The sequence below is a fragment of the Somniosus microcephalus genome, chromosome 7, assembly GCF_052327205.1.
Source record: "Somniosus microcephalus isolate GS21.2 chromosome 7, FLI_Smic_1.0, whole genome shotgun sequence".
Lineage (NCBI taxonomy): Eukaryota > Metazoa > Chordata > Chondrichthyes > Squaliformes > Somniosidae > Somniosus > Somniosus microcephalus.
This window is the reverse complement of record NC_140993.1, coordinates 27141065-27160498: the sequence shown is the minus strand read 5'-3', so window position 1 is coordinate 27160498 and position 19434 is coordinate 27141065. Positions and strand designations below refer to the sequence as shown.

The 19434-nt window shown below is 46.3% G+C and overlaps 1 protein-coding gene across 1 annotated transcript in view; it reads right to left on the bottom strand.

Moving 5' to 3' along the window:
• cep76 (centrosomal protein 76) overlaps positions 1-19434 on the bottom strand; it is a 69063-nt gene that overhangs the window by 30351 nt on the left and 19278 nt on the right. The window contains exons 4-6 of the mRNA XM_085992329.1: positions 12388-12612; positions 9717-9902; positions 1448-1545 (exon numbers count right to left, since the gene is read on the bottom strand). Coding sequence (XP_085848455.1) covers positions 1448-1545; positions 9717-9902; positions 12388-12612 — 509 coding nt within the window. The remainder of the gene's footprint in view (positions 1-1447; positions 1546-9716; positions 9903-12387; positions 12613-19434) is intronic.

The following is a 19434-nucleotide window of genomic DNA, read 5'->3' as shown; positions in this document are numbered from 1 at the left end:
GACTGATACCTGGGATGGCAGGAATGACGTATGAGGAGAGATTGGGTCGATTAGGCTTATATTCACTAGAGTTTAGAAGAATGAGAGGGGATCTCATTGAAACTTATAAAATTCTAACAGGACTAGACAGACTAGATGCAGGAAGGATGTTCCCGATGGCAGGGGAGTCCAGAACCAGGGGTCACAGTCTAAAGATTAGGGATAAGCCATTTAGGACAGAAATGAGGAGGAATTTCTTCACCCAGAGAGTGGTGAACCTGTGGAATTCTCTACCACAGAAGGCAGTTGAGGCCAATTCATTAAATATATTCAAGAAGGAGTTAGATATATTTCTTAAGGCTAAAGGGATCAAGGGATATGGGGAGAAGGCAGGGACAGGGTACTGAGTTTGGATGATCAGTCATGATCTCGTTGAATGGCGGAGCAGGCTCAAGGGGCCGAATGGCCTACTCCTGCTCCTATCTTCTATGTTTCTATGTATGGTGAAGGTGCACCCTCAATGCTGTTAGGTAGGGAGTTCCAGTATCTTCACCCAGCAACCGTGAAGGAACGGCGACATATGTCCAGGTCAGGATGGCGTGCGACCTGGAAGGGAAATTTGAGGTGGTGGTGTTCTCATGCACCTGCTGCCCTTGCCCTTCGAGGTGGTGGAGGTCACCGTTTGGGAGGTGCTGCTAAAGAAGCCTTGGCGGGTTGCTGCTATACATCCTGTAGATAGTACACACTGCAGCCACGGTATGTCAGTGGTGGAGGGAAATGGATGTTTACTTAATGGACAAGTGAGTAAACATCCATCCCCCTACATGGACAATACTGGTGCCACAACTTCCACCCCAAAAGGAATGGATTTCCGTTCAACGTGGTAACTGTGAGTGGCTGCTCAGCAGACAGTCCTGGTCATAGAGGTGAGGGAGATGTCAAAGTCAGCCTTTGTTTCTCTATCTCTCAATGGAGAAGGTAGTCTAGGGTGGTCTGAGGCAATGAGAAACACAGAGGGTCTCGCTCTCCAGTCAGTCAATGAGGAGGCTGATATATTCCAAGCTAAGGCATGAACCTGTATAGCCTGCAAGAGAAAAGGTTATTGCCAATTAATCCAGGGATCACTGACTTGGGAGTTTAGCCTATAATAGAAACAGAGTGGCACATTTTGCTGTTTTATGGTACAAGGAGTGATAAGATATAGGTGTAACTCACTGGAAAATTACATTCACTTCATGAAAAATAAACCAGTTTGTGGTTTACAATCAGCCGAGGTCACTAGAGAGCTATTGACTCCACCGTCTGGAAAGACGAGGGAACACATGTGGCGGCATGTGAACGATCATAATATCTAGTATATGCCACCTGAAAATGGTCTCGCTCAAGACGAGTGGAATTCCTTGCTCCCTCCCAATCCATTACAAAAGGAGGAAATTGCACCCAAGATCGATTATAACAGATACAGTACCTGAGTATTTACTATTTCCTGGCCCAGTGTCTGCATCAGATGGGGATATATTTCAAGCTTTATATTTAAAACTCCAACAGGAATTTTAGACTCTGTGCCTGAAAGTGAAAGAATTTGTTTGAGTAAAGGTTTCATGACAAGTGCATTCAAAGCTTCTAGTCCCTGGTCTAATGCGACTTTTAGATCCATAAAGTATGCAATAAAAACAGAAAATACACAGTCGGTTAGCCAGCATCTGTAATTAAAATCATAGGTTTAGACGTTTCGAGAACACTTCAGAAAAGCTGGGATGCTGTTTTACAATCAGCAGAGACCAGGGGGATTGATACACCTGTGAAGTATGGGTAAACAAGCTTGGTAATGTTTACTTCACACTTTTCTCTTTTCAGTGTAAGTTTCAAATAGAGGTCATGCAGATTCACCCTAAAAATAATCCAACAAAAGGACAGGTAGGAAGTAAAAATCGCATTCAAGAGATTTTTTTTTTCTCCTTACAAGTAAAATGATTCTAAGCAGGATACACTTGTCCTCAATGCCATCGAACTAAGGACAAAATTGTAACACAAGAGATCACAGAATCGCACAGCACAGAGAGACCCACCGTGCCTATGCTGGCTCTTTGAAAGAGCTACTCAATTAGTCCCATCGAGCCCGGAATTTTTTTTCTGAAAATACGAGTGCTGTGTGAGCTGTGTACACAAGAAATAGGAGCAGGAGTCGGCCATTCAGTCGATCGAGCCTGCTTCGCCATTCAATAAGATCATGGCTGATCATCAACCTCAAACCCACCTTCCCGCCCTATCCCCATATCCCTCGATTCCCTTAGTAGCTAAAAATCTATCGATCGCTGTCTTGAATATACTCAACGACTGTGCAGCCACAGCCCTCTGGGGTAGAGAATTCCAAAGGTTCACAACCCTCTGAGTGAAGAAATTTCTCCTCACCTCAGTCCTAAATGGCCGACCCCTTATTCTGAGACTGTGACCCCTGGTTCTAGACTCCCCAGGCAGGGGAAACATCCTCCCAGCATCTACCCTGTCAAGCCCTGTAAGAATTTTAGATGTTTCAATGAGATCACCTCTCATTTTTCTAAACTCTAGGGAATAAAAAGGCATTTATAATGCAAAAGGAAGCTAGTCCAGTATGTGTTAAATTACTAAATCATCCAAAGCCACATTTACATTGATTTGCTGACATTTGTCTCAATAGTTCAATTGATTACAGCCTGTGGCAGCTCCGTTGACATCAAATCAATGCAGAGGCACTCGAACTGTTACTGCAGGTTTGCATCTGTTCACATTTAATTACAGGTTCAGAATTCAAAAACTTGAAATCTGCATTTCTGAAAGTTTTAATGTGAACACCAACATTGATCAGGTTTATAATGGCAGTAATGGAAATGCAGCAAGTCACGCAGCTCATCAGTGCTCCAGTATGCCTGCACACAAAACAAAATCTTAATCGCATTCGAACTTGGCTTGATGCGACGCTGGAGTTACACTTACTACTTCACTCCGGTCAGACCCAGACTTGGGGTTAAGATACAACTTTGCATTGATACAATGCCAAGGCCGCTTTGCACCATCACTAAACTTGCAGTATAGTGGACGGAAGTCTGGAAGAAGATACCTGTTACGTCCGTGTATAATCAGACACAGACTGCGGAGAACGGTACAAACGGTGTTTACTCAACGTGGCTCAGACTGCAACTGATCTGTACAGATTACTACTCAACGTTATATACAGGTGTGGTCACTGCCGGTACTACAGTATACATGAGCTGTAAAAAGTAGTTCCCCCCCCTTAATAAAAAGGTACATACATTACAATTCCTCCCCTTTTAGATTAACAGTACCATAACACTCATTTAACAATTAAATATCAAACTCATTACAATTAACACTTTTAACATGCAACATTAGCTGAAAATAGTCTATTTATATATTCAGTCTTTGGGGAGGCTTCCTGATCCTTTCTGGATAGCGCCTTTCCCGAGTGTCTTGCTCTTGGTGCGGAGGCGATTCTGGCCCCCTGTCGTCGGTTGGTTCATCAGCTTCCGATGCTACTCTTTCTGGGGTAGATGCCACCTGTACGTCGGGTTCATCACCAGGTACGTATGGGCGAGGCATGGGGTTGACTTGTTCCTGTGACTCTAGGATCTGGTCAGCATGGCGTCTCACGATGCTCTCCCCAACGTCCACTGTGTACATTAGTGGGCCCTGCCGTGTGCATATCGTTCCTGGCTGCCATTTTTCTGTTCGGTAGTCGCGGGCCAAGACTGGTTGCCCTACATTGAAGCTCCTTGTTGGCTTTTCATGGATGTGCTGGAATTGCTTACTCTCAACATCTCTTCGTACGTTTGGTCTGAGCAAATCCAGGCGAGATCTTAACCTTCGGTTAAAGAACATCATGGCTGGGGCCTGGTTGGTGACTACGTGTCGCATTCCGGTAGGCGAACAGGAAATTGTCCACCTTGTGCTGCAGCGGAATGTTGTCATTGTACATAGCCTTTATTGCCTTCTTAAAGGTTTGTACGAACCTCTCAGCCAATCCATTTGTGGCTCGATGATACGGGGCGGATGTGTAATGCCTTACCCCATTCTTTTTCAAGAACCTCCGGAACTCTTCGGACACAAACTGTGGTCCGTTGTTGGAGCAAATCTGTTCTGGCAAGCCATTCCTGGCAAAAATGGTCCGTAGGACTGCAATAGTTTTATCCGTGGTGGTGGAGGACATTTTGAACACCTCAGGCCATTTCGAGTGCGCATCCACGGCTATTAAAAACATTGAGTCCATGAATGGACCAGCAAAATCAATATGCACCCATTGCCATGGAGATGAGGGCCACTCCCATGGGTGTAGAGGGGCATGTGGTGGTGCATTTTGGACCTTCTGGCATCCTGAGCAGCTCTTTGTCAGGTCCTCGATTTGCTGATCGATCCCCGGCCACCACACATAAGCCCTAGCAAGGCTTTTCATTTTCACCCCTCCCAGATGACCTTCGTGAAGCTCATTGAGCACTCTCTCCCTTAACTTGGGTGGAATTACCACTCGGGATCCACACATCAAGGTCCCCTGGCATACTGACAGCTGTTCTCTTCTGGATGAGAATGCTGGCAACAGTGAGTCGCCATGTGCTGGCCATCCCCGTCAATCTGGGCGTAGTTAAGCTCGGCTGAGGTTAGTGACCGAGACGCAAAGGCTACTGGCCTCTCCGAGCCGTCCGGGAATTTGTGCGACAGCACTGCTCCAATGCCATAGGGTGATGCATCACACGCCAACCGAATTGGTAGTGCTGGGTTGAAATGAGCCAACACCTCTTTTGATGTGATCAATGCTTTGCTCTTCTGGAAAGCTCGTTTACATTCGTCACTCCACTTCCATGGTACCCCCGTTTGCAGTAGGGTGTTCAGTGGGTGTAGTACGGTAGACAAATTCGGCAAGAACTTATGGTAGTAGTTCACCAGCCCGAGGAACGACCTCAGTTCTGACACATTTTCCGGGCTGGAGCCTTGAGTACTGCCTCAATCTTTTCAGGGGACTTATGTAACCCCTCTTTATCAATAACGTGGCCACAATACGAGATCTGCTTTCTAAAAAACTCGCATTTGGGGCGGTTAGCTCGGAGCCATATTCCTGCAATCTAGTGAGCACCTGCTACAGGTTGGCAAGGTGATCACTGTCATTTTCGCCCGTGACCAGGATGTCGTCCAAATAACACTGGGTCCCTGGGATCCCTTGCAGGACTTGTTCCATTGCCCTCTGCCAAATAGCCGGAGCTGATGCTACCCCGAATACCAGCCGGTTGTATTGGTAGAGACCTTTATGGGTGTTGATTGTGAGGTATTTTTTTGATGCTTCTTCTACCTCCATTTGCAGATACGCCTGGGCCAGATCAATCTTAGTGAAGCGTTTCCCTCCAGATAGCGAGGCAAAAATATCTTCAATCCGCAGAAGTGGATATTGTACGGTGTGAAGGACCGGGTTCACTGTTACCTTAAAGTCCCCACAGATGCGAACATTCCTTGGTTCCCCAGGCGTGCTGCTCAACGACTTTTTCATCACAGGGACGATGGGTGTAGCCCACTCGCTCCAGTCTACCTTGGACAGTACACCTGAACGTTCCAGACTCTCCAGCTCTGCTTCAACGGCTGGGCGGATCGCATAAGGTACCGGTCTGGCCGTAAAAAATTTTGGACTTGCGTTTTCTTCAATTTTAATCGTCGCTGTCATGCCTTTTAGTGTTCCGAGTCCTTGCTGGAACACTTCTTTCGCGTCAGTTAGGATCTTTGACAGTCGCCCAGGTGTGACGTCGTCATCCTTTTTGTCAGCCACAGTCAGTGCCTGTATGGAATGCCAATCCAGTTGTATTTTCCGGATCCATTCACGTCCCAGTAATGGCGGTCCTTCATCTTGCAATACATACAGGTCTAGTTTTGGTGTTTCTTTACCGTTATATATAACGGTCACCCTTATTTTTCCTTTGGGGTAGACTTTTTGCCCCGTGTACGTCTTCAAAATAATTTTTGTGTCTCTCAAGGGTATGTGTGAGAATAGCCGCTCGTAGTCCTGTCGGTTTATGACTGTTAGGGCTGATCCTGTGTCCAATTCCATCTTTACCTGGACTCCTGCTATCTTGAGAGTGACCCAAATGGTTCGGTGATCCTCTGTTGTGATCACATTATGTAGTTTCAGACAACTCAGTTCCCTGCTTTCGGAGTCGTTATCACTCTTTTGTTCGTCTGAACTATTCTCCGTTATCTTATGTACCTTCTTGTACTTTCCTTTGGTCGGTTTCCCTTCCCGACCTGCAGACTCGTGCTATGTGTCCTACTTTTCCACACTGTCTGCACACTTTGTCTTTGAACCAGCAATCATTCTGGTCGTGCGTTGTTCTGCCGCAGCGATAGCACTTCTCTGTTCCATATGACATTTTGTTTGTGCCATATTCTTGCGGTCTCTGTTGTATCTCTGCAGCGCCCCGTGCTGCTGTTTCATATGATACCGCAACGCTGAAAGCCTTTTCCAGCGTAAGGTCCTTTTCAGATAAAAGCCATTTCTGGGTTCCTTCACTTTGAAGCCCATACACAAACTTGTCCCTTAAGGTATCTGCTAGTCCCGTTCCAAACTGGCAGTGTTTCGATAGCTTGCGCAGTTCCGTTTAATACTCAGCATTACTTTCATCTTTATGCTGGTTCCTTTTGTGAAACTTAAATCTTTCTGCTATCAGCAGCGGTGTGGGGTTTAAGTGGTCCTGTAGGATTGACACTATGTTTTCAAAATCCTTTTCTACTGGCTTCTCTGGGGTTACTAGGTTTCGTAGTAAGCCATACGTTTTTGCACCCATTGAATTCAACAATACCAGCGCTTTCTTGTCATCTGGCACTTCAATCGCCTTGCAGTATACTTCTATGCGTTCGACATATGTCGTCCAATCTTCGACTTCATTGTCGAACGCTGTGATACTGCCATACTTCGGCATTTTTGGGTGTGGTTAGACTGGCTTAAAATGGCGTCTCCCGCGCTTTCCTTTCTTCCCCACTGCGGCTTAAAATGGCGTCTCCCGCACTGCTGCCAGCGCTGCTCTCGGCGGTCCTCGTGGCAAATGGCGACACCCTGTGGGTTTCGCGTGCTGCTCCTGCGCTGCTGCCAACGCCGCTCTCTGCGGTCCTCGTGGCAATGGCAGCGCCGCGCGTTTTCCTGCGCGCCTCTCTCCCCCGTTGACGCTGCTCTGCCCTTGAACACCGGCTGCGCTCTGCTCTCTCTCTCCCCTGTTGACGCCGCTCGGTCCTGAACACCGGCTGCGCCCTGTGCGCTCTGCCCTCTCTCTCTCCCCCGTCGACGCTGCTCGGCCTTTTTCTGTGCCGCTCGGTCGGGCTCTAGCCCGCTGCTGTCCGGGAAGGGTCTGCGCAGTAACTGTTGCCAGCCCGTTTCGCTGGACCACCGTGACTGGAAAGCCAAGCCTGGCTCTCGACAGCCTCCCCTGCGATGCTCAAATCTCCGCTGGATGACTGGGCGGTTGCCCGTGGTTGACGCCCGTGCTTCTGGACTCGACCTTCTTCCACTGTTCTCCAGGAGCGAATCCCTGGGAGGTGATGCAGAGTTGCAGGTAGGTTCGAATCTGCCTCGTCGCCAATGTTACGTCCGTGTATAATCAGACACAGACTGCGGAGAACGGTACAAACGGTGTTTACTCAACGTGGCTCAGACTGCAACTGATCTGTACAGATTACTACTCAACGTTATATACAGGTGTGGTCACTGCCGGTACTACAGTATACATGAGCTGTAAAAAGTAGTTCCCCCCCTTAAAAGGTACATACATTACAATACCCTCAACTCATAGTCATAATCGTTCAGGGAAACACAAAGAGGAAAAGATAAAACTGGAGGACAAGAAGAAATGTATTTTCTACAGAACATTATTCACATGAAGAACAAGGAAGTTGGCTCGCAAGAGACGCATGTGGTGGTAGTTTCAGAATACAGGAAACTCTTTTTTATCCGGCAGACGGGACTGGCGTGGTGCCAGTTTATCAAAAAGTCCGGATTACAGAGAGTTATAGTTAAAAGATACGAGAGCTCGTACACAGCAACAAATCCAAGCTTCCCTGTTGCTTAGCAACAGCTGCAAGAAGCCCGACCACAGACCAAGCGTCCCTGTTGCTTAGCAACAAGTGCAGGAACCTCCGATTACACAGCCAAGAATCAAGAAACGGCCACTAATATGAAGAAAAACTTAACTGAACCTACTCCTGAATTTTGCTGGTTAACCGAGATTTCCGGTTGTTTGGGTGCCGGTAAATCGAGAGTTTCCTGTACATTATCATTCTAATCAAAGCCTTGGCTCAGTGGTATCAAGCTCTCAGCAGGGCCAGTAGGTCATGGATTCAAGCCTCACTCCAAGACTTGAGCACATTAACTAGGCCAACATATCAGTGCACCACTGAGGAAGTGCTGCATTGTTGAGAGGTGCTGTCTTTCAAACGAGACATTGAATGCCCCATCTGCTCTCTAAAGTGAATGTAAAAGATCCCATAGCCATTTTCTAAAGAGGAAAAAAAAAATTAACTGGTCATTCATCTCATTGCCCTTTGTGGGACCTTGCTGTGTGTAAATTGGCTGCCACGTTTCCCTACAAAACAGTGAACAGTGACCACGCTTCAAAAAGTAATTAATTGGCTATAAAGTGCTTTGAGATGTTCGGAGGACATGAAAGTCATTATATTTCTTTCTTTAAATATTAATAGCTAGATGGTGCTAAATTCATATAATTGCACAAGTAAATTGAGAGTTTACGTGAGTCCAAAACTCCCAGAAGAACACAGGTATTTAGGCTATTGCAATACACATAGTGCGAAACCTGAAAGAAAACATAGGCAAAGTTTGCTGGGATTAACTTTTTTTTGACTAGTACCATATCAGCTGTTATAACCAACCAAGATGGAAAACATGAGGTATTGATAAATGAAAACCGTAAAAAGATAATGATTAGCTATATTCTAGTAGTTTACACAGAGGATCAAAATGTGCAAATTTATACCAGATCTCTCTTCTGTTGAATAAACTAAGTACACATTAAAATCTGGTACTGTTCGATTCCATGTTAACCCATGCATCTACAGCATTTACAGGCTGCAAGTATAGTAAGTTGGATGTGTGCCAAAGTAGAGCAAGCAGCATTACAGAAGCTGCTACTAAAGAACATAAGAATTAAGAGCAGGAGTCGGCCATACAGCCCCTCGAGCCTGCTCTGCCATTCAATAAGATCACGGCTGACCTTCGACCTCAACTCCACTTTCCCGTCCGATCCCCATATCCCTTGATTTCCCCTAGAGTCCAAAAATCTATCTATCTCAGCCTTGAATATATTCAACGACTAGGCATCCACAGCCCTTCGGGGCAGAGAATTCCAAAGATTCACAACCCTCCGAGTGAAGAAATTCCTCCTCATCTCGGTCTTAAATGGCCTACCCCTTATCCTGAGACTGTGCCCCCTAGTTCTAGACTCTCCAGCCAGGGGGAAACAACCTCTCAGCATCTACCCTGTCAATCCCCCTCAGAATCTTATATGTTTCAATGAGATCACCTCTCATTCTTTTAAACTCCAGAGAGTATAGGCCCAATCTACACAATCTCTCCTCATAGGAGCGAAAGGGCAAGACAGATTGTGCTTCTAATAGCAATTTCTCCATTCAGTCATTGACAAAATAATCAACTAACCTCCAAATTAAAATATTTAATCAAGATAATATAATGGATACCTTACCTACACCCAATAGCTCTACAGACATGTTCATTTTTCCATCTGGTGAACTCAGCAGAGACCGCCATTCCAAGTAGTGCGATGCCATTAGTGTTGTTTCACCAGAGGTATCGGTCTTTATAAGAACCATGTGCACAGGATCACAGATTGATAATAAAGTCGTTGCATCAGCCATCTTACTGCCATCACCTAGATATGATCAACCAGGAAGAAAAGAAAAGTCCGGTCACCTAGCCTGCAGATCAAGTTCTTCGGGAGCCAGAATATGTTAATACGACACTAAATGATAATTGGAGAAAGCTCCATTTTGTGACTAAGGAGAAAGCAGACAACCGTTACAATCTGTTAAAGAAACCTGCTGCTTAACAGAGTTCTCCTGCCCTTATAATATCCAATGGCCCAGAACTACCAGCGGTCACCGTCATTACCTCTCTGAAACTGACGTTCAGATGAGCACGTGCTAAATCCTGAAGTTGCGGTGATTCAGTCACTGCTCCGACTCTGGCTCCACTGTGGAATAACGCCCCCCCCCCCCCCCCTCCATGGGAAATGAGAACCTGCTTTTATCTCCACTTTTAAAAAATGTTACTGAGAGCGAAATAAAGATTGGGACTCTCACACGGGGCCATAGCCAGCAATCAGTGGAACTAATGAAAACTTGGGCTTTTCCGCAGTAATATCGCTGTTAAATGCCCCATTACATGTTAAGCCTTGTTGGAATAGGAGTAACTAGGGTTTTAACAGACTGTGAAACAAATGTTTTGGCCCCGAAAAACTTATATTTCTATATTTGTGGAGTGTCAAATTTCTCCATTATGATAAAAATTACAATTAAAAAAAAAGTTTGGTCATGATATTTCAGCTTCTACCTTAGCCCCATGTGAGAGTCCCAATCTTTACTTCGCTCTCGGAAACATTTTTTTAAAAGTGGGGATAAAAGCAGGATCTCATTTCCTGGTTTGCGGCCTGTGAGAATTCTGCATTGTGATTGGCTGCTTAGACAGCTGGTTGGCGTCACAGCGGCTCGCACAAGGGATTTCCACGACAGAGCGCTGAACGTCGAAAAGATGCAAACTTCTCGTCGCAGAGGTCGCGGGATCTCTGCGGGCAGCTTTCTTCGGGGCCAGCGGTGAGCGCCTTTGCTTCGCCGCTGACCGCAAATTACCGGCCAACAGGTCCCGGGATTTTCCTCAGGGCTTCTGCCATTCCACCGCATTAAGTTTAGTGGAAACCCTGTTTTCGTGCATAAATAGGATTTACAAAGTTACGGCGGCAGAGTGGGAGAAACCCCCAAGGAAATTCCCAGCGATGGTCACTGGATTCCAATTATCAGGATACTATTAGTGCATTTATATTATAATGGAGTTCTGTATGTAGGGGGCAGTGTGTGCATGGGTTATTGTGGATTCCCTATTTTAAAATTGTTTCTCATGAGAATCTCAAAAGGAGGCAGTGTTTTTAATAGTGATGTAACTTTCTTTTGGTTGGTGCATCCCTACTTCACTCCCCCCACTGTCAGTAATGTGTTTTTTTTTTAGAAAAAGGATACTTTTAGAAAAAGTATTCAGAGTTTTCTCATAACAAAGAGCGCTGCTGCACAACTAACAGATTATAATTGTTCATAAATACTGTAACAACAAAGCTGATCCCCTTCCAATAACTCCCTATTCACCACAGTTCAAATATAATTTCCTCTAATCTTGCTGTTCCCCAGCCCCCAGTAGTGTGCTGCGCTCCGTATCATAAGAACATAAGAAATAGGAGCAGGAGTCGGCCATTTGGCCCTTTGAGCCTGCTCCACCATTCAATAAGATCATGGCTGATCATCTACCTCAACTCCACCTTCCCGCACTATCACCATGTCCCTTAATTCCCAAAAATTGATCGATCTCTGTCTTGAATATACTCAACGACTGAGCCTCCACAGCCCTCTGGGGTAGAGAATTCCAAAGATTCACCACCTTCTGAGTGAAGAAATTTCTCATCTCAGTCCTAAATGGCCGACCCCTTATTCTGAGACTGTGACCCCTGGTTCTAGACTCCCCAGCCAGGGGAAACATTCCTCCCTGCATCGACCCTGTCAAGCCCTGTGAGAATTTTGTATGTTTCAACGAGATACATTTCTCTAATTCTTCTAACAGATTGCACTCAGATTGCAGCCTCACAGGCAAACTTTCCTAACCCCCTTTGTCAACGTGCCCTAAACCACTCATTATGCCTTGCAGCTCCTGAGCTAACACACTACAGTTCCCTACTTTGTGAAGCAACACAATCTCTGGCAGATGTAGGAAAAGCACATTTGTTACTGCATTTCTCTCTTCCCCTCCAAATTCACCCTTCTCTCAGATGGCACTCACTCTTATTGGGGCTAAGGCTCACCAGGTAGCTGCAGTCCTCCAGTATCGTGATTGAAAACAGCAACCCTGACACATTTTCCCCATGGCTAGCTCAGGCGACCAAGGCCATTTCTGGAGCCCAACTATTACCTCAGTTGATACCACCTGACTCAGCAGAGATTCTGCATTGAGCCTGGGATGGTCAGTATGTCTGTATGGCACCACAGGGCCATGCACTTACCACCTAAGCCATTGAGGGAAGCCAGTTACCCCTTTTAAGATGTACCCGATGGATTGATTTTACAAACAAACCTGAAGTTACCTTCACCGTTCCTCACCTAAACTGTCTTTGTGAACTTCCAGCAGAAATCCATCCTGCAGGTCGGGCTCGCAGGCACATGGCACAGGCTTGGAGCGGAAACGCTGGTTTCGGAAATGTAAGAAGAGCGTCAGCGTAGAGCACACTTGTCCTGGTAAAGGTTGTGGTTCCTGCAAATGCTCCAGGAAAGCTTTACCACCCAAAACCTGAAGGTACATGTTTCTTCTGGTAGGATCAATATTTGCTGAAATGTGAATGGGAGAACATGAACGGCTTAACTAGTAGAAAGAACTTGCATTTCTATAGCGCTTTTCGCGACCCAAAGCGCATTACAGCCAATGAAGTACTTCTGAAGTGTAGTCACTATTGTAATGATGGAAACGCGGCAGCCAATTTGCGCACAGCAAGCTCCCGCAAACAGCAATGAGATAATGACCAGATAATCTGCTTTAGTGCTGTTTGTTGGGGGATAAATATTGGCCCGGACACCGGGGAGAACTCCCCTGCTCCTCTTCGAAATAGTGCCGTGGGATCTCTTGCGTCCGCCTGAGAGAGCAGACGAGGACTCGGTTTAATGCCTCATTCGGAAGACAGCACCTCCGACAGTGCAGCACTCCCTCAATACTGCACTGGAGTGTCAGCCTGGATTATGTGCTCAAGTCCCTGGAGTGGGACTTGAACCCACAACCTTCTGACTCACGAGATGAGAGTGCTGCCCACTGAGCCAAAGTTCGTAAGCACCAATATATCAAATATGTAGTGAAACAAGATTTTTTAATTTTCACTTGGCTTTGAGAGTCACGTTACATTTTATGCAAAACATTTATGGAAGGGGATGGCGGTATTATTTCAGTGCCTTTCAAAGCACATTCTAGCTTTTGTGATCTTCTAATCACTTCCTGCCAGGCTCACAGCGGGATATGCTCACCTCCTAACCTCTCCACCGTCTACAAAGCTCAAGTCAGGTGTTCCACACAATACTCAGTGCTCATTTGCAGCTGCGACATCACTCAAGTTGTTCGGAACCATCAGAACAGAGCAGTTTGCCTGATTAATGCACCTGCCACTAGACTCAATATCTACCCTCTCCATCGTCAGTACACTGACTGCAGCAGGTACGATCTACAGGATGCACTGCAGTAACTCACCAAGGTTAACTCAGAAGCACATCCCTACCCTGCGACCTCCAACACTTAGAAGCACAAGAGCAGCAACGTCATGGGAACACTCATCGCGAAATTCCCCTTCAAGTAACACATCATTCTGACTTGGACATACATAGAGTCATAACGGCACAGAAGGAGGCCATTCGGCCCATCGAGTCCATGCCAGCTCTCTGTAGAGCAATCCAGTCAGTCCCATTCCCCGCTCTATCCCCGTAGCCCTGCAAGTTTATTTCCTTCAAGTGCCTATCCAGTCTCCCCTTGAAAACATTGAGAGTCTCCACTTCCATCGGCAGCGATTTCCAGTTCCTCACCACTCGCTGCATAAAAAAGTTTTTCCTCACATCCCCCCTGCATCTCTTGCCCAAAACCTTAAATCTGTGTCCCCTAGTCCTTGTACCATCAACTAGTGGGAACAGCCTTTCCCCGTCTAGCCTATCCAAACCCGTCATAATCTTGTACACCTCTATCAAATCACCCATCAACCTCCTTTGCTCTAATGAAAACAAATCCAGCTTCCCCAACCTGACCTTGTAGCTAAGATCCCCCATCCCCAGAACCATTCTGGTAAATCTCCTCTGCACCCTCTCAAGGGCCTTCACATCCTTCCTAAAGTGTGGTGACCAGAACTGGACGCAATACTCCAGTTGTGGCCTAACCAGCGCTTTATAAAGGTTCAGCATAACTTCTCTACTTTTGTACTCAATACCTCTATTTATGAAGCCCAAGATCCCATATGCTTTGCTAACCACTCTCTCAATATGTCCTGCCACCTTCAGGGACCTATGCACATTAACTCTCAGGTCCCTCTGCCCCTGCACACTCTTTAAAACTGTGCCATTAAGTGTATATTGCCTCTCCCTGTTCCTTCTGCCAAAATGCATCACCTCACACTTCTCTGTATTAAATTCAATCTGCCACTTGTCTGCCCATTCTGCTAGCCTTTCTATGTCCTGTTGCAGTTGATTGGTATCATCATCACTGTTTGCCACACCCTCAAGTTTGGCGACATCGGCAAATTTAGAAATTCTACTCTGTATTCCAATATCCAGGTCATTTATATACAGTATATCAAAAAAGCAGTGGCCCCAGCACTGACCCTTGGGGAACACCACTGTCTACCATCCTCCAGTCAGAAAAATGCCATTTACCACAACTCGCTGTTTTCTGTCCTTAAGCCAATTCCTTATCCAAGCTGCCACTGACCCACCTATTCCATGAGCCTCAATTTTGTTAATCAGCCTTTTATGTGGTACTTTGTCAAACGCCTTCCAAAAATCCATGTAGACAGCATCCATTGCATTCCCTTCATCAATCCTCTCTGTTACTTCATCAAAAAATTCAATTGGATTAGTCAAACACGATCTGCCTTTTACAAATCCGTGTTGGCTCTCCTTAATTAGCTTAAACCTCTCCAAGTGCCCATGAATTTTTTCCTTGATTATTGTTTCTAAAACTTTACCCACCACTGATGTTAAACTGACCAGCCAGTAGTAACCAGGATTGTCCTTACACCCTTTCTTGAACAATGGTGTCACATTTGCCACTTTCCAATCCTCAGGCACCTCCCCCACATCTAGGGAAGATTGGAAAATTATGGCAAGCCCTTGCGCTATCTCCTCCCCCAAGTCCCTTAGCAACCTGGGATGCAAGCCATCTGGACCAGGCGACTTGTCCACTCTAAGCATACCCAGCCTTTCTAGTACATCCTGTCTAGCAATTTTCACCCCTTCCATTGCTTCTACCTTTTCCACTTCTACCGATATTTTGTCAGCATCCACCTCCTTAGTAAACACCGATACAAAGTACTCATTGAGTATTCTAGCCTTGCGCCTCTAAGCATATATCGCCATTCCTTCCTTATCACTGGGTCACTATCCTGGAATTTCCTACGGGGGCACTGCCAGCACAAGGACGGCAGCGGTTCAAGGAAAAGGCTCACTTCCACCATCTCAGAGCAACTAGGGATGGGCAATAAATGCAGCGTTTCCCACATCCCAAGAACAAATTAAAGAAAAAAACTCTTGAGCTCACCCTCTTAGCTACAAATGTTATGTGGCCCATGGAAATAATTTCCAAAAGGATGTGGGAGTCTTAACCTGACCAAAAAAAATGTTCATTACTTAACTTGCTTCATCTTTTCTGTAAAGATACACTGCACTAATAACACCACATTACTGGGTTTATTTCACTCATGAGAAAGACTCTGCCTGTAGCACTGCTGAATCATGGTATCGTTTCACGTGTAGTGTTCTGGGATTGGTTCAACATTCTCTAAGTGACAATTCAAGGACAATATTGTGATCACCAGCTAGTTAATCGGTGGGAAAACAGTGTCTTCAGTAATGGCCCAGAAATTCGGGTCTCCACGGGTGAGTACGCACAGGGTACTCACCTGCAGGCCCAATGGAAGTGCTGATGTCGTGCATGCACTGCGCATGCGCGGGAAACTGGAACTTCCGCTCCCTTGAAAGAAGGGGTTCAGAGTTTGAACGCGTGCGCATTGAAGTTACGTTTTTTTCCCAGGTTTATCCCGGGAGGGTAAATCTCCAGGAGTTACACATATAAAAAGCAGGCGCAAGGCCTGCTTTTAACAAGGTAAGTGGTGAATTAATTAAAATTAAAACATTTTTTCCACAGGTTTATTATTTTTAAATAAATACTTTAAATAAAAGTACATTTATTTTTAGCCCTGTTAGAAAATGTAATTAATTTTTTCAAAAATTTAAATTATTGTTTAAAATAGTTATTTTATATAATTTATAGTTATTTTAAAAATGTGATTTAAAAAAAATTTATTTGAAGTTTTAGTGATGTTTTGGGGCTTATAGTATTTATGGTTTTGACAGCTCTTCTTGTCAATTTTATGAATGGGCATTCCCTGCTAACTATTGGCTCTCCATGGCCCACGTGATCCCAGGGGATGCTTCGAACTAACTGCACCCCTGGGATACGTGAGCACTGCGCGCCGGCAGTTGGAGGAGGCCCAGGATCGGAATCTCACGCGGGCCCACAACACAACGGCTGGCGTGCAAGGTAAGTGCAGGTCGGAGGCTTACACCCGTGGGAAGCCCCTGACCCGAATTTCTGGGCCATTATATTCAGATTCTTGATGGAACCACACTCAATACGTTTAACCAGCAAATATTACCCCGGTCACCCAGTCCATAGATGCTTGTGATGGACACAGGCGCTCGAACCTGAAGAGAAGCAAGTTATTTCTGAAGAGATCACCTGCTCCCTTCCCTCCCCACTGTACAGAAGGTAAGAGACCAGCAAGGCGAAACCATAGCATGAATCCCATGGAGGGTTGAGCCCTAGAGAGTTGGTGCAGAACTTCTTTGCCTTTGCCCACTCAAAGGAACAGCTGGGCACATTGTTAAATTAGAGCGCGAGACACCTTGCACTCATTATTTATCTTCAATAGGCTCGAGATTTGGATCAGATGCAAAAGGAACTGTTTCAGTTGAAAACCATACTCCTATTTCTGAGAACAGAGAAGGACTTTGGGGGGTACAGGTTCGCAGAATATTAAAGGCAGCACCTCGGGTGGATAAGCCGATAAAGAACCCTAATAGAATTCTAGGTTTTATCTCAAGAGGCACAGAATATTAAAGGCAAAAGGTAATGACGAGCTTATATAAAACTTTATTAAGACCGCAGTTAGAGTACTGTGTGCAGTATCAGGCTGCATGCTACAGGAAGGGTCTTGAGGCTTTAGAAACATAGAAAAATAGGAGCAGGAGTCGGCCATTCAGCCCTTCGAGCCTGCTCCGCCATTCAATATGATCATGGCTGATCCTCTATCCCAATACCATATTCCCGCTCTCTCCCCATACCCCTTGATATCTTTTGTGTCTAGAAATCTAACTATCTCCTCCTTAAATATATTCAGTGACTTGGTCACCACAGCCTTCTGTGGTAGAGAATTCCACAGGTTCACCACCCTCTGAGTGAAGAAATTTCTCCTCATCTCAGTCCTAAATGTCCTACCCCGTATCCCGAGACTGTGACCCCTCATTCTAGACCGCCCCGCCCCCCCCAGCATCCAGTCTGTCTAGCCCGGTCAGAATTTTATACGTTTCAATTAGATCCCCTCTCATTCTTCTAAACTCTAGTGAATACAGGCCTAGTTTGTAGTGTATGTGCTTTAAGTCAGAACTACTTTTTACAGCTCCTGTATACTGTAGTACCGGCAGTAACCACACCGGTATATAAGCTGTGCGCATGCCTCTGTACCCCAGTCTAGAGATTGCCCTCCTCCAGTAAAGACCTGTTACTTGTTTATGTACAGCATCCGTGTAATTATTTATCCACTGAACCACGGATCGAACAGTGGCGACGAGTGTTGATGCGAATCTACCTGCAACATTAAACAAAAAAAAAAAAGTCGAGTCCAGGAACATGGGCGTCGACCACGAGCAACCGCCCAGCAGTCAGGCAGAGATCCAACTTCACTGGGGAGGCTGTGGAGAGCCGGGCTTGGTTCCCCAGCCACAACGAGCAGTAAGAGACCGACGACAGGTCCAGAGCAGACCCTTCCCCAGCAGCGGCGGCTGGAGCCGACCGACGGCAGAGAGAGAGAGAGCCGGGCAGCGTCGACGGGGTAAGAAAAAGGGTGACGAGAGCAGGGCGCAGCCGGGGGTTGATCACCGAGCGGCGTTGAGGAAAAATACTGCAAAACCGGAGAGAGGGTAAGAAACAGCCGGGTTCTAGGCTGAGCGGCGCCGACAAATATCAAGAGAAGAACGCGCAGAGCACAGCCAGGGATCACGGGCTGATCAGGGTCCGCGGGGCGAAGCAAGGGGAGACGCCATTGAGCCGCGGAGAAGCAGGGAGAGCGCGGGAGGCGCCATTGAGAAGGAAGAGCGTGGGAGACGCCATTTTGCGAAGCCGCAGCGGAGAAGACGGGCGAGCGCGGGAAGGAAGGAAAGCGCGGGAGACGCCATTTTGTGCCAGCGGAGAAGGGGAAGCGCGGGAGGCGCCATTGGTGATAGTTAACGCACAACCAAGGATGCCGAAGAGTGGCAGTATCTCTACGTTCGACAATGAAGTCGAAGATTGGGCGACATATGTGGAACGTATTGAGGTGTACTGCAGGGCGAATGAAGTGCCAGATGCTAATAAAGCACTGGTTCTGTTAAATTCCATGGGTGCAAAAACTTATGGGTTACTGCGAAATCTAATAACCCCAGAGAAGCCGGTAAACAAGAATTTTGAAAGCATAGTAGAAATCCTACAGGACCACTTAAACCCCACACCGCTGCTGATAGCAGAACGATTTAAGTTCCATAAAAGGAACCAACACAAAGACGAAAGCAATGCTGAGTACCTAACGGAACTGCGCAAGCTATCGAAATACTGCCAGTTTGGAGCGGGACTAGCAGACACGTTAAGGGACAAGTTTGTGTGTGGGCTACAAAGTGAAGGAACCCAGAAACGGCTTCTATCAGAAAAGGACCTTACGCTGGACAAAGCTTTCAGTATGGCAGTATCACACGAAGCAGCCGCAAGGGGCGCTGCAAAGATACAACGGAGACCGCAAGAATACGGCACCAACGAAATGACCTATGGAACAGGGAAGTGCTATCGCAGCGGCAGAACAACACATGACCAGAAAGATTGTTGGTTCAAGGACCAAGTGTGCAGACAGTGTGGGAAAGCAGGACACAAAGCAAGAGTCTGCAGGTCTGGGAAGAAAACCAACAGTAAGAAATCTCCACAGGAGAAGTACAAAAAGGTACACCAGGTGATGGACAGTGGTTCAGACGAACAGAAAAGTGACACAGACTCCGGAAGCAAGGAGCTGGGTTGTCTGAAACTACATAATGTAACCGAAATGGAGGATCACCAGACTATCTGGGTTACACTCAAGATAGACGGAGTCCAAGTGGAAATGGAAT